This window comes from Rhinoderma darwinii, chromosome 1 (assembly GCF_050947455.1).
Source record: "Rhinoderma darwinii isolate aRhiDar2 chromosome 1, aRhiDar2.hap1, whole genome shotgun sequence".
NCBI lineage: Eukaryota > Metazoa > Chordata > Amphibia > Anura > Rhinodermatidae > Rhinoderma > Rhinoderma darwinii.
Genome location: NC_134687.1, coordinates 268,179,149 through 268,193,334, shown reverse-complemented (window position 1 = coordinate 268,193,334; position 14,186 = coordinate 268,179,149). Strand labels below are relative to the sequence as shown.

At 43.7% G+C, this 14,186-nt stretch overlaps 1 protein-coding gene across 4 annotated transcripts in view; it reads right to left on the bottom strand.

The window, feature by feature from the left end:
- BTBD2 (BTB domain containing 2) overlaps nt 1-14,186 on the bottom strand; it is a 277,215-nt gene that overhangs the window by 143,165 nt on the left and 119,864 nt on the right. For all 4 annotated transcript variants that reach the window (XM_075863971.1, XM_075863978.1, XM_075863958.1 and 1 more), the window contains 2 exons: nt 1,424-1,580; nt 802-907 (listed from right to left, as the gene is read on the bottom strand). In XM_075863971.1, the coding sequence (XP_075720086.1) occupies nt 802-907; nt 1,424-1,580 (263 nt within the window). The remainder of the gene's footprint in view (nt 1-801; nt 908-1,423; nt 1,581-14,186) is intronic.

The following is a 14,186-nucleotide window of genomic DNA, read 5'->3' as shown; positions in this document are numbered from 1 at the left end:
GCTACTGTGTATTAGCCATGAAAGAGAAGGGGCTGGCCTATCTAATTAACTGTGCCAGGCAGCCAGCCCCTTCATCACGTCATCGACACACAGAGAGGAGGGGGAACTTCCTTCATCCTGAGGATGTGTTGGCACATCACAGCTAAAGGGAGAAGCTCAACATCACAGGACAGAAATCTGTACATCCTTGCCGTTTCGAGAGTGAAAGTATATTAGTATATTACATTTTCGAACCAATTTTCTGTCGTCGGACAACCCATTAATTTCAGACTTAGTTTTGCTTAAATAAATACTAGAGTAAGAGTGTATCATACAGCGTGAGTGTTTGACCTTCAGCCGAAAATGCACCCGTTTTACCATGATTTGCCAAATTGCGGCAAGTAGTGGTAAACTGGCATGCGTTTTTCGAAGCGGCTTTCAGTAGCGTGGCAAATTTCGCACCATGTGAATACACCCTAACCTTGACAACAATCATCTAAATTTACTAAGCCAAACAAGGTCATTCAAGGTAATTCAGCTGAGTTAAATGGACATACTGCTTTATTTGGGGAAATGGCCATAAGTGTCTGTCAGACACCTCTGGAGCCTCTTATATCAAAAGGAAACAGACTGTAACCATTGAAAATGTATTCCCATGAGTGTCTACAAGCCCTCTAAAACATAAGATTGTCAAGATGCTAAATCAGTGAAGTCTTCAAACTAAACTCATGTCTATTGTAAGCTTTATTCCATGTCTAGGGCACCTTTATACATCAGACAGAAATAAAATTCTCATAATATTACAATCTTTGAACACAATACCTAGATCAATATCTGTAAAACCTTCTGCATTCAGGGCATCTGATGTATTTTTATCTATGTTTTCCAAGCAGAGGCTTGCTAGCTGAGGTTCATCAAATAGACGAGCCTGGAAAAAAAAAATAATAGTACAATAAACAAAAGAATAGGCAGAAAAAAACTAAAAAATAAACAAAAACGAACACTTACAGATGTAATCTGAAGAAAATGGTACATGTCCATGAAGAATTAGGAATAATTCTACACAAAAAATATCAACCACTATAATTTAGTAAGGCCTCATGCACACGAATGCATTGGTTGTGCGGTCTGCAAAACCACGGGTCTGTTGAAGTTCATCAGACTACAAAAACCTTCGTTGTGCATCAGTGTGTCATCAGGACTCACAGATCCACAACAATTCACCAGTATTGGTGAATCCGCAAATCCGGACCGTAAAATGACACGTCCTGAGCTTTTGCAGTCTGGATTTGCGGCCCCCATACGGATGTGTGTAAACCACAGTCGTGTGCATGGGGCAATATAAATGAATAGGTCCACAATTTATCAGCAAAAAAGCGGATAAATTGTGGCCGCAAAAGCATGGCCGTGTGCACGAGGCCTTACTGTTCATTCTGGGACATACCTGAGTAAGTAACATGAAAGCATTGTCAGCACGAAGGTTCTTCTTGAGAAATTCTACACAGTGCGCCTCTAGTGCTGGCACTGCATATTTCTTAGCTGTATACAGAGTAGTCATGACAGTCTCTGGTCCAATCTGAACCTCGTCAGAGTACAGGAACCTTAAACAAAATTAGTTTTTTTAATTAGTTTTAATGCACAAAAAAATAAATAAAAGCATGAGGGCATTTCTCGGATATAAAGTTTCCAAAGTCCAAATATAGAACGTCTATGTGCATTCGGACTCGCCTTGCTAATAAACATCCCACGTTTAGTTGTTTAGTAACAAGACCAAAATCATTTGGCACTTAGTTAGCCTTTGTTTTCACTAGCGTCATGGCTTCCATTTATCATATGATGAATCTATATGGTGACGGACCAACTCTCAATGCTTAGAACAGGGTCCGTTTGGGTATAACAAGGGATCCCTTCTACTTATTCACTGCACAGTGGTGTTCCCAGTGCATATAAAAAGTAAATGGGGCTGAGTTGCAGTTGCCTGCACAACAAGCTAGGAGCGTTGCTGTGCAGGGAAAATCTGTGAAGGGGCAACAGCACTCAACCAGCGCTGCTGCTCCTTCATTCTGAGGATTGGTGGGGGTCTCGGCAGTTGGACCCACACCGACCAGTAAGTGATGGCATATCCTAGCAATATTCCACAGCTTAGTATCCAACACAATCCAAGGCTGTATCACTTAAACCCTGTTTTGCATGGACTCAGTTATTCAGGAAAGGGGACAAGGAGTGGGCAAGCTGGAAATATGTAATGAACAGTTGCCAATGTCAGCACATGCATATTCGTAATAGACGCAAGCAAAAGAATATGGAACGAAAATTAACAACTTCATCATCTACAAGTACACAATAGCTGATCAATGCAAAACCTGCGTATTAGAGAATGCATAAATTGCAGGAGAGGAGAAATTACAGGGGTCTTCAGGAGGGAATTAGACAGTTTTATTTTTGTAATAGTTAGGTAATAAGAAATTTCAAAGACATTAATAGAAACACCCCTCACAAAAAAGTTAGGTGCCACAAACAAATTTCTGTTATTTCTCCAGCTTTTGTCCGCTTCGTATGCTCTGACAGGGGAATTTGTAGTTTAAAGCTCCTAACATCAACCTCCATATATGGACAGTGACGTCAGGGGCTCCTCCAGGATCGGAATCCCTAGCCAGAAAGTTACCGGCGCTCTGACCGGGGATTCTGGGATTTCAAAGAACAGAATGTCACTGTTCGTATAAGAACAGTGACATCAGGGGCTCCCTCTAGGAGCGGAATCCACGGACAGTGACATCAAGGGCTTTCTTAAGATAGGTGTCCCAGGCCAGAGTGCTTGCGATGCTCTGGCCAGGCACTCCATAGTTAAAAGCCCCTGACAAAACGGTCCATTAATGACATTAGGGGCTGCCCCGGGTACTTAGTAACCAAAAACAATGCACACATGGCTGTGACAAAACAATGCAAAACACTTAAAAATAAATAAAACTAATTAGAACTTATATTATAGGCTTGAGAAAGATCCCAGTAAGCCGGATGGAAACATTGCCTGCCTGTGGGGTGAATATACACACCACTTTTTTCATCCACTACTTTGGAGTGCTGCCTCAACTCTTGTTTGCGGTTTATCGAGGGCTCTTAGCCTGAGCCTAGGAGGCGCTGCACCCACCACTGGAGCTGTGCTGGTTTCTTTTTTAATGTAAAAATAAATATATATATATATATATATATATATATATACATACACACACACACACACTACCGTTCAAAAGTTTGGGATCACCCAATTTTGTGTTTTCCATGAAAACGTACACTTCTATTTATCAAATGAGTTGCAAAATGACTAGAAAATATAGTCAAGACATTGACAAGGTTAGAAATAATGATTTTTATTTTAAATAATCATTTTCTCCTTCAAAGTTTGCTTTCGTCAAAGAATGCTCCATTTGCAGCAATTACAGCATTGCAGACCTTTGGCATTCTAGCTGTTAATTTGCTGAGGCAATCGGGAGAAATTTCAGCCATACTTCCAGAAGGCCCTCCCACAAGTTGGATTGGCTTGATGGGCACTTCTTGCGTACCATACGGTCAAGCTGCTCCCACAACAGCTCTATGGGGTTGAGATCTGGTGACTGCGCTGGCCACTCCATTACAGATAGAATACCAGCTGCCTGCTTCTTCCCTAAATAGTTCTTGCATAATTTGGAGGTGTGCTTTGGGTCATTGTCCTGTTGTAGGATGAAATTGGCTCCAATCAAGCGCTGTCCACAGGGTATGGCATGGCGTTGCAAAATGGAGTGATAGCCTTCCTTATTCAAAATCCCTTTTACCTTGTACAAATCTCCCACTTTACCAGCACCAAAGCAAACCCAGACCATCATATTACCTACACCATGCTTGACAGATGGCGTCAGGCACTCTTCCAGCATCTTTTCAGTTATTCTGCGTCTCACAAATGTTCTTCTGTGTGATCCAAACACCTCAAACTTCGATTCGTCTGTCCATAACACTTTTTTCCAATCTTCCTCTGTCCAATGTCTGTGTGCTTTTGCCCATATTAATCTTTTCCTTTTATTAGCCAGTCTCAGATATGGCTTTTTCTTTGCCACTCTGCCCTGAAGGCCAGCATCCCGGAGTCGCCTCTTCACTGTAGACGTTGACACTGGCGTTTTGCGGGTACTATTTAATGAAGCTGCCAGTTGAGGACCTGTGAGGCGTCCATTTCTCAAACTAGAGACTCTAATGTACTTGTCTTGTTGCTCAGTTGTGCAGCGGGGCCTCCCACTTCTCTTTCTACTCTGGTTGGAGCGTGTGTGCTGTCCTCTGAAGGAAGTAGTACACACTGTTGTAGGAAATCTTCAGTTTCTTGGCAATTTCTCGCATGAAATAGCCTTCATTTCTAAGACCAAGAATAGACTGTCGAGTTTCACATGAAAGCTCTCTTTTTCTAGCCATTTTGAGAGTTTAATCGAACCCACAAATGTAATGCTCCAGATTCTCAACTAGCTCAAAGGAAGGTCAGTTTTATAGCTCCTCTAAACAGCAAAACTTTTAACAGCGGTGCTAACATAATTGCACAAGGGTTTTCAAGTGTTTTCTAATCATCCATTAGCCTTCTAATACAGTTAGCAAACACAATGTACCATTAGAATACTGGAGTGATGGTTGCTGGAAATGGGCCTCTATACACCTATGTAGATATTGCATTACAAACCAGACGTTTGCAGCTAGAATAGTCATTTAGCACATTAACAATGTATAGAGTGTATTTCTGATTAATTTAATGTTATCTTCATTGAAAAAAACTGTGCTTTTCTTTCAAAAATAAAGAAATTTCTCAGTGACCCTAAACTTTTGAACGGTAGTGGGTGTATGTGCAGTGTAGGTTCCCACCTTACAGAGGTCGCCTTGTCGTGGCAGGTGGGCTAACACTTTTTGATCAAAATGTGCACTAAGAACCTCCCTATTTGTAAGTAGATTTAGCTTTAGTGCATATTTATTTATATTTAGTGGTTTAGGTGGCATTAGTGTCGCAGGGTGCTGTCGCCATTTTTTGTCTGCTGTATATCTGCAGTCATAGGTGTTCTTGCACCTGCATACATTTTGTATCATTTAGTTGGAATGTGCTGTTCAATTTTTGTTGTGTTTATGGGATCCATATATGTGGGGTTAGTGACTGCCTCAACTTGTTGTTCTTGCACTCCTCCCATTCTGCCCTGGGTGATTTTAATCAGTTCAATGCTGGATCCTACCATCCCCAGGTATATATGTAGGCTTAGTCCCAGTTCTGGGTGTATGTGCAGCGTAGGTTCCCACCTTACAGAGGTCGCCTTGTCGTGGCAGGTGGGCTAACACTTTTTGATCAAAATATGCACTAAGAACCTCCCTATTTGTAAGTAGATTTAGCTTTAGTGCATATTTATTTATATTTAGTGGTTTAGGTGGCATTAGTGTCGCAGGGTGCGGTCGCCATTTTTTGTCTGCTATATATATATATAAAAAATAATAATTTGGAAACAAAAACAAGCACAAATTAACCCCTTCCCGACATTTGTCGTAAGTATACGACATGGAAAGCCAGTGCTTCCCGCAAAATGTTGTATACTTACGCCAAATGTTTGGCACCGGCTCAGAAGCTAATCCTGCGTCATCAGCTGTATGTTACAGCTGACATCCACCTGTAATGGCAGGAACCGGAGCTAGCTCCGATCCCTGCCATTAACCCCTTCGATGTGATTTCTGCATCGTAGCGGTTACTAGCAGATCGCCAGCTCTGACAGGCAATCAGGACTGGAGACTGCTGCTATAACAACAGGAGACACAATGGCCTCCTGCTCTGCCATTACGGAAGCCGAGTAGGCCCCGCCGGGAGGCGAAGCCTAATCGGCTTGCTGTCAGTGAATAACTAACAGATCTAATACATTGCACTACGTGTCAAAAAAAAAGTGTCAAAAAAAAAAGTGTCAAAAAAAACTGTCAAAAAAATGAAAGTTTGAAAACAATAAACGTTTCAAGTAATAAAATACAACACAATCGCCCTTTTTCCCTGATCAAGTCCTTTATTATTGAAAAAATAATAATAAACCATACATATTTGGTATCGCCGCGACCGTAACGACCTGAGGTATCAAAATATGATATTATTTATTGCACGCGGTGAACAGCGTAAAAAAAAACGTAAAAAACGATACCAGAGTGTAAAGGATCTGCCAGGCACAGCTTCGGGGTTAACTCCCTTAATTAATCAGTCAGCACCTGAATCTACATCCCTGAGACTGACTCTAGCTTCCACCACTCAGGCTGGCAGGCTTAGGAGTGGGAGAGCCTATCGCAGCCTGGCCAGACTCAGCTAGCTCCCGCCCTCTGTCTATTTATACCTGCATTTCCTGTTCCTCCTTGCTTGTTATTCTTTTTCGTGTGGTTTCCTGGCCCAGCTACAGCTCCTTCGATTTTGTTCCTGCTCCATACTGACCCTGGCTTACTGACTACTCTTCTGCTCTTCGTTTGGTACCTCGCACACTCCTGGCTTGACTCGGCTCGTTCACCACTCTGGTTGCTCACGGTGTTGCCGTGGGCAACTGCCCCTTTCCCTTGCTTGTATTCCCTTGTGTGTTTGTCGTGCACTTACGGAGGGCAGGGACCGCCGCCCAGTTGTACCCCGTCGCCTAGGGCGGGTCGTTGCAAGTAGGTAGGGACAGAGTGGCGGGTAGATTAGGGCTCACTTGTCCGTTTCCCTACCCCCCGGTCATTACACAGAGTTTCTGTTTTTTGGTCACTTTGCCCTACAAATATTGGAATAAAAAGTGATCAAAAAGTCGCACGTATCCAAAAATGGTACCTATAAAAACTATACATTGTCTTGCAAAAAACAAGCCCTCATACAGCTCAGTCGACAAAAAAATTTAAATGTTATGGTTCTCACAACTTGGCGACAGAAAATAACACATTCTTTTTACAAAAGTAATTTTATTGTGCAAAAAGTTGTAAAAGATAAAAAAGTTCTATAAATTAGGTATCGCCAGAATCGTACTGACCCGCAGAATAACGTGAACATGTAGTTTATAACGCATGGTGAACGCTGTATAAAAAAAAACTAAACAAACTATGGCAGAATTGCGGTTTTTTGTTTACCTGGCCTCCCAAAAAATAGGATAAAAGGTGATCAAAAAGTTGCATGTACCCCAAAATGGTACCAATAAGAACTACAGCTCGTCGTGCAAAAAAAAGCCCTCATACCACTACGTCTATGAAAAAACAAAATTAGTTAAGGATCCAATAAGTCAGGAAATAAAAAATATGCAGTTGTGCCGGCCCGAGGGGAAAATTTCTTCTGTTTCAAGAGGCGATTTATCAAGGACCTAAAATTAGGGAACCAGGAAGGGGAGGGCCCAAAACATATCTGCTGGAAGCGAGGGTGCTCGTATTATACCAGGCCAACACTTTTCCAGCAAAATTCCTCAAACTGCAAAGGTGCGGAGTGTGGACCAAAAGGGGGATAAGAAAGGACGCCATATATCAGTGCGACACCGGCCTGTGCAGAAAGGATTGTGTCACAGCGTAACACACATCTATGGTTTATTTTTTTGTTTTTTTAACCCATTATTATGCCACCTGACTATGCCCCTGATGTACTCTGCCCAGCTTAGATGTACCCCCACATTATAAATGGAAACACCAGCAATAATCTAACAAATCTACTACCAAGCAAAATCAGCTCTCCAAAAGGCAAATGGTGCTCCCTGCGCTCTGAACCTTACAATGTGCCCAAACAGCAGTTTCCTTCCACATATATGGCATCGTCATACCCGGGAGAACCCTTTTAACAATTTTTGGGGTGTGTGTCTCCAGTGGAATAAGTTGGGCATGACATATTTGCCACTGAATGGTATATCTAGGGAAAAATATAAATTTTTACTTTGCACCAGCCGCAGCGCATTCATTTATGGAAAAGACCTGTGGGGTGAAGATGCTCACTACACCCCTTAATAAATGCCTTGAGGGGTGTAGTTTCCAAATGGGGTCACTTCTCAGGGGTTTCTTTTTATTATTTCACATCTGAGCCTCTGCAGTTGTGAACCAATACTTTGTAAATCGTCAGGGGCTCTGCAAATGCGACCTGGCCTCCGCAAACCATTCCTGCTAAATGTGATCTCCAAAAGCCAAATAGCGCTCTTTCCCTTCTAAGCCCTGCCGTGTGTCCAAACAGCCGTTTATTACCACATGTGGGGTATTCTTTTACTCGAAAGAAATTACTTTACAAATTTTACTGTGCTTTTTCTCCTTCAGTCCTTGTGGAAATGAGAAAAAATTAGCTAAACCTATATTTTCTTTAAAAAAATTTAGATTTCAAAATGCTCACTATACCCCTAGATAATTTCCTTGAGGTGTGTAGTTTCCCAAATGGGGTCACTTTTGGGGGATTTTCACTGTTTTGGCACCAAAAATATATTCTAATAAAAATAAGGCCCCAAAATCCTCTAGGTGCACCATTGCTTCTGAGGCCGGTGCTTCATTCCAGTAGCACGCTACGGCCACATGTGGGATATTTCCAAAAACTGCAGAGCCTGGGCAATAAATATTGAGTTGCATTTGTCTGGTAAAACCTTCTGTGTTATAAAAAAATTAGTATTAAAAAATTTATTTCTGCAAAAAAATATGAAATTTGTAAATTTCACCTCTACTTTGCTTTAAATCCTGTGAAGTGTCTAAAGGGTTAAGACATTTTCTAAATGCTGTTTTGAATACTTTGAGGGGTGAAGTTCTTAAAATGGGGTGACTTTTTGTGAGTTTCTAATATATAAGGCCCTCAAAGCCACTTCACAACTGAACTGGCCTCTGTAAAAATAGCCTTTTGAAATTTTCTTGAAAATGTGAGAAATTGCTGCTACAGGTCTAAGCCTTGTAACGTCCTAGAAAAATAAAAGAATGTTTAAAAAACAATGCGAATCTAAAGTAGACTTATGGGAAATGTTAATTAGCAACCATTTTTTGTGGTCTAACGGTCTTACAAACAGATACATTAAAATTTTGAAAAATGCTAACTTTTGCAATTTTTCGCTAAATGTTGGTGTTTTCCACAATTGAATACAGAATGTATCGACCAAATATTAGCACTAACTTAAAGTACAAGTACAATGTGTCACGAGAAAACACAGTCTCAGAATCTCTTGGATAGGTAAAAGCATTCGATAGTTATAACCACATAAAGGGAGACAGGTCAGATTTGAAAAATAAGGCTCTGTCAAGAAGGCCAAAAGTGGCTGTAGCGGGAAAATGTTAAAGTGACCCTCCAGGTTTAGCAAGAAACATTTACGCTTGCTCGGGAATGCAGAGTTTACTTACCTAGTGCCGTCCATTCCGCAAGTTCTGCCGCCGAACCACCGATTACCAAGCCCCTTTTTCTGTCATCCAAGATGGCTATCTCCGGCAGCCCCACAGAATATAAATGGATTCGTATTCGAGAATACGAAGTACCACGCTATTCACATGCACAGGGAAGGCCAAGGTAAGCTCGTTCTCGGGATCGGTGGGAGACCCAGCAGTAGGACCCCCACCTATCAGATATTTATAACCTATCCTGTGGATAGTTGATAAATATAGATTATGGGGAAATTAACAAAGCACAAACAAAAGTGTGCGACACAAAAGAAACATGTCAGACAAAGGACGCCAGACACTTCAAAATGGGTAAGAGACATTGATTCATTTTTGATACATTGTTACAGGCATTTGCATTACGATGTGCATATAGTTCCAGTTACTTTTCGTTACCATTGATGGGCTGTTGTCCCAGATGTACTATATAGAGACATCATACAGTGAATCCATCCAGGGGCGTAGCTAAACGCTCATGGGCCCCGATGCAAAAATTCTTACTGGGCCCCCCCCGCAAACTTCTCATGGCCGACGGTCCGCAGCTTTCAGCTGCATCGCTGGGTCTCCTAAGTGACAACAATGCAGCACTAGCAGCCGGGGCGTCACTAAGGCTGGGTTCAGACACCCTATTTACGGACGTAATTCGGGCGTTTTAGAATTGAATTACGTCCGAAAATGCGGCTCAAAAGCGTTGGCAAACATCTGCCCATTCATTTGAATGGGTCTTACGATGTTCTGTGCCGACGGTATTTTTTTTTACACGCCGCTGTCAAAAGGCGGCGCGTAAAAAAGACGCCCGCATCAAAGAAGTGCCTGTCACTTCTTCAGACGTAAATGGAGCCGTTTTCCATGGACTAAATAGAAAAACAGCTCCAATTACGTCCGTAATGGACGCAGCGAAAGACGCCTGCACATGCCATTACGGCTGAAATTATGGTGCTGTTTTCTCCTGAAAACAGCACCGTAATTTCAGCCGTAACAGACGCTGCCGTGTGTACATACCCTCAGGGCTTAAAATGTCAGGGAAATAGCCCCAATACATATGTGTCCGCCCCAAAAAAAGTGTGTATATGAGACAGCATAGCATATCTATAGCACTACGACCCTATAAACTATGGATAGGATTAGATACAGTGGCTCAGCAGACAGTATCACAAATGATAGGATTAGATACAGTGGCTCAGAAGGCAGTATCACATATGGTAGGACTAGATACAGTGGCCCAGCAGACAGTATCACACATGATAGGATTAGATACAGTGGCTCAGCAGACAGTACCACACATGATAGGATTAGATATAGTGGCTCAGCAGACAGTACCACACATGATAGGATTAAATACAGTGGCTCAGCAGACAGTATCACACATGATCGGATTAGATATAGGGCCCAGCAGACAGTATCACACAAGATACGATTAGATACAGGGCCCAGCAGACAGTATCACACATGATTGGATTAGATACACAGCTCAGCAGACAGTATCACACATGATTGGATTAGATACAGGGCCCAGCTCGCTGACATTGCGTCTCCAGCGCTGGACCCAGGATAGATAAGAATAATAATTTTGCTTCTTTATGTGTTACTGATTATTTTTGTGTGTTTGTGTTTTTTTTACAGGTTCGGTTGTTGGACTTCGGATTCGAGGACTTCAATGACGGCGTTTTTTTTATTCTCAATAAAATGGTTAATGAGGGTTGTGTTTTTTTATTTCAATAAAATATTTTTTCTATGTGCTTGTATCTTTTTAAAGTTTATTATCACCGCCTTAGTAATGGCCGCTGGCTGATTGACTACCTCCATTACTAAGGCGGGGCTTAATGTTAGCCGATGCAAAGGCCAACACTAACCCCCATTATTACCCCGGTACCCACCGCCACCAGGAGTACTGGGAAGAGCCGGGTACGAACCAGTACCCGACCATCTGTAGTGACGGCAGGCACCGGGGTGGCCGCAGGCTGGTAGTATTAGGCTGGGGAAGGCCAAAAACAGTGGCCCTTCCCACCCTTGTAATGCTGCCTGCTGCTGCTGTGTTGTATCTGGCTGGTTATGAAAATTGGGGGGGACCCCACATCGTTCTTTCCAATTATTTTTTATTTTATTTTTAAATGACGTGGGGTCCCCCCCATTTTTCATAACCAGCCAGATACAATAAAGAAGCAGCAGCCTAGCATCACCAGGGTAGGAAGGGCCACTGTTTTTGGCCTTTCCCCTCCTGATAATACCAGCCTGCGGCCACCCCAGTGGCCGACCGTCACTGCAGATGGTCGGGTACTGGATCGTACCCGGCTCTTCCCAGCACCCCTGGTGGGGGTGGGTACCGGGGTAATAAAGGGGGTTAGTGTTAGCCTCTGCATCGGCTAACACTAAGCCCCGCCTTAGCAATGGATGCTGTCAATCAGCCGGCGGCCATTACTAAGGCGGTAGTAATATAGTTTAAAAAAAAACACAAAGACATAGAAAAAATATTTTATTGAAATAAAAAAGAAACCCACACAACCCTCATTAACCATTTTATTGATAATAAAAAAAAAGCTGTCATCGAAGTAGTCCTGGAATCCGACGTAGTCCAACGACCGAACCTGTAAGAAAACACAAGAGAAAAACGATTAGTAACACGTGTTAGGCTTAGATACATAGCCCATGTGTGATACGGTCTGTGGGACCCTGTATATAAGCCTACCACAACGTAGGCTTAGATACAGGGTCCAGCAGACAGTAATCTTATACAGTATAAGATTACTGTGTGCTGGGGCACTGTATCTAAACCTATAGTGTGGTAGGCTTATATACCTGGCCCATCAGACAGGATCACACATGGGCCATGTATCTAAGCCTACCATGTGATTGGCTTAGATACAGTGCCCAGCAGACAGGATCACACAATCTGTGATCCTGTCTCATGGGCCCCCTAAACCTGCTACATCGTAGGCTTAGGGGTTGTACAGTCCCTAAACATTGATGGCCTATCCTCATTGTGTCTCTCGGGACCCGCAAATCAGCTGTTTTGAAGGGGCTGTGACCGGAATGAAGTGACAGGAATGAAGGGGAGCAGCTCTCGTACGAGTGCTGCGGCCCCTTCAAAACAGCTGATTGGCGGGTCCCGGGAGTCGGACCCCGCCAGTCAGGGCTAACGTTACCTTCCTCTTCGGCCGCGGCGGGAGTTCTGTCGTCTCGATGCTGTGCGCGGCGCATAGCGCTGTGACGTCATGCGCTGTGCACAGCGCTTGACGTCAGGACCTCCGCTGCGATCCGGAACCAGGAAGGTAAGTAAAGTATGTTACTATAGTAACAGGGGCCCGCGGCCCGAGTTACTATAGTAAATTTTTATTGATGTGGTGCGGGGGGCCCCCCTGGCTTCGGGGCCCGGTCGCAATTGCGACCGCTGCGACCCCTATAGCTACGCCAGTGCATCCATCATCACTGCATGCATTACCCAGCACTTTGTAGTGATCGACAGTAGGCTGCTTGCACATTATTTATCAATCATCAATGTTATCTGTTATAGTTGTGCTCTAGCCTATCTACATAGTGCCGCCATTTGCACTCAATGTTCTGGTTGTCCATTGTCCATGTGGTAATCATCTCTATGTGTTTATACATTTGTTTATTTTAATTGACTTAATAAACTTTCACTGTTTTATCCATTTCTCGTGTGTCAGACTCCAATTTATAGGTTGTGTTGCATATTTAGCGGGTTCACCGTTACCACCATGCTCATTCATGGGCCTGTGGCCCGGTTCCCTATAGAGCCCATACATTACTATTGAAGGGCCATCTTGAACGAATTTTCTAGGGAGCTGTTTGGTGTCCTCCATCTAGGTATAGTGGTGGATGCGGCAGCACCCGGCGTTCATCCAGCCACAATTAGAATACATAGGATACAGCGCCAGACCTCCCTGGGAGCAGGAACCAAAAACGCTGCAGGTAACGTTTTTGTATCCGGCTCCCAGGGAGGTCCGGTGCCACAACAGATGTCCCCTGCGCCTGAACCGATATCATAGAAAGCTATGGGATCCGTTCTAGCATCAGTTTGCCTCCGGCTTTTCTTCAACAAGCTGGCACCTAAGCAGGCCTATGGCGTAACTACCGCCGTAGCAGCAGTAGCGGCTGCTACGGGGCCCGCGGCATGAGGGGGCCCGTGTCGCCCGCCGGCACGGGCCCCCACCATGGCCGGAGGCTCTGCTAGCAGCCGCTATGGCTGCTACAGCGGGACGCCACTGAACACTACGGCAGAGCAGGGAGGTATCTCCCCGCTCTGCCATTAACTGGTTCCCGACCGCTGGCTGTATTTTTACGGCCAGCGGTCAGGGTCCTTAAAACCCGAGCCATAGACTTTCTACAGCTCGGGTTTTAACTTGCTGCCCGCGCGATCGGGCAGCTGAATGTCGGGTCTCCGGCTGTCAGTGACTGCCGGGGACCTTGAGGAGAGGATAGAAGCTTTCGCTGCTTCTGTCTTCTCTGTTCACTTGTACACAGTGCTGAATGCGCGCTGTGTACAGGAATAGAGAGAGCAGCAGCGGCGCTGTCTCTATTCCTCCTGGTCACATGATCGCCGGGTGCCGTTAGTGGCAGGCTGCTGCTGGGTCTTACTAGACCCAGCACAGCCCTATTAGTGACAATCGTCACTATGAGCGGGCTGATTTCCCCTGTAACTGGGGCTGCTGTGCAGCTCCAGTTACAGTGGAAAAACATGGTGTAAAAGAAAGAAAAAAAATATATAAAGTTCCCCAAAGGTCTTCTTTGACCTTTGAGGGACAGACCATAGTAATAAAAAAATAATAAAGTAAAGTGCAAAAAAAATGTAAATAATAAATACACATAAAATACCAACCCCCAAAAAAAAAAAG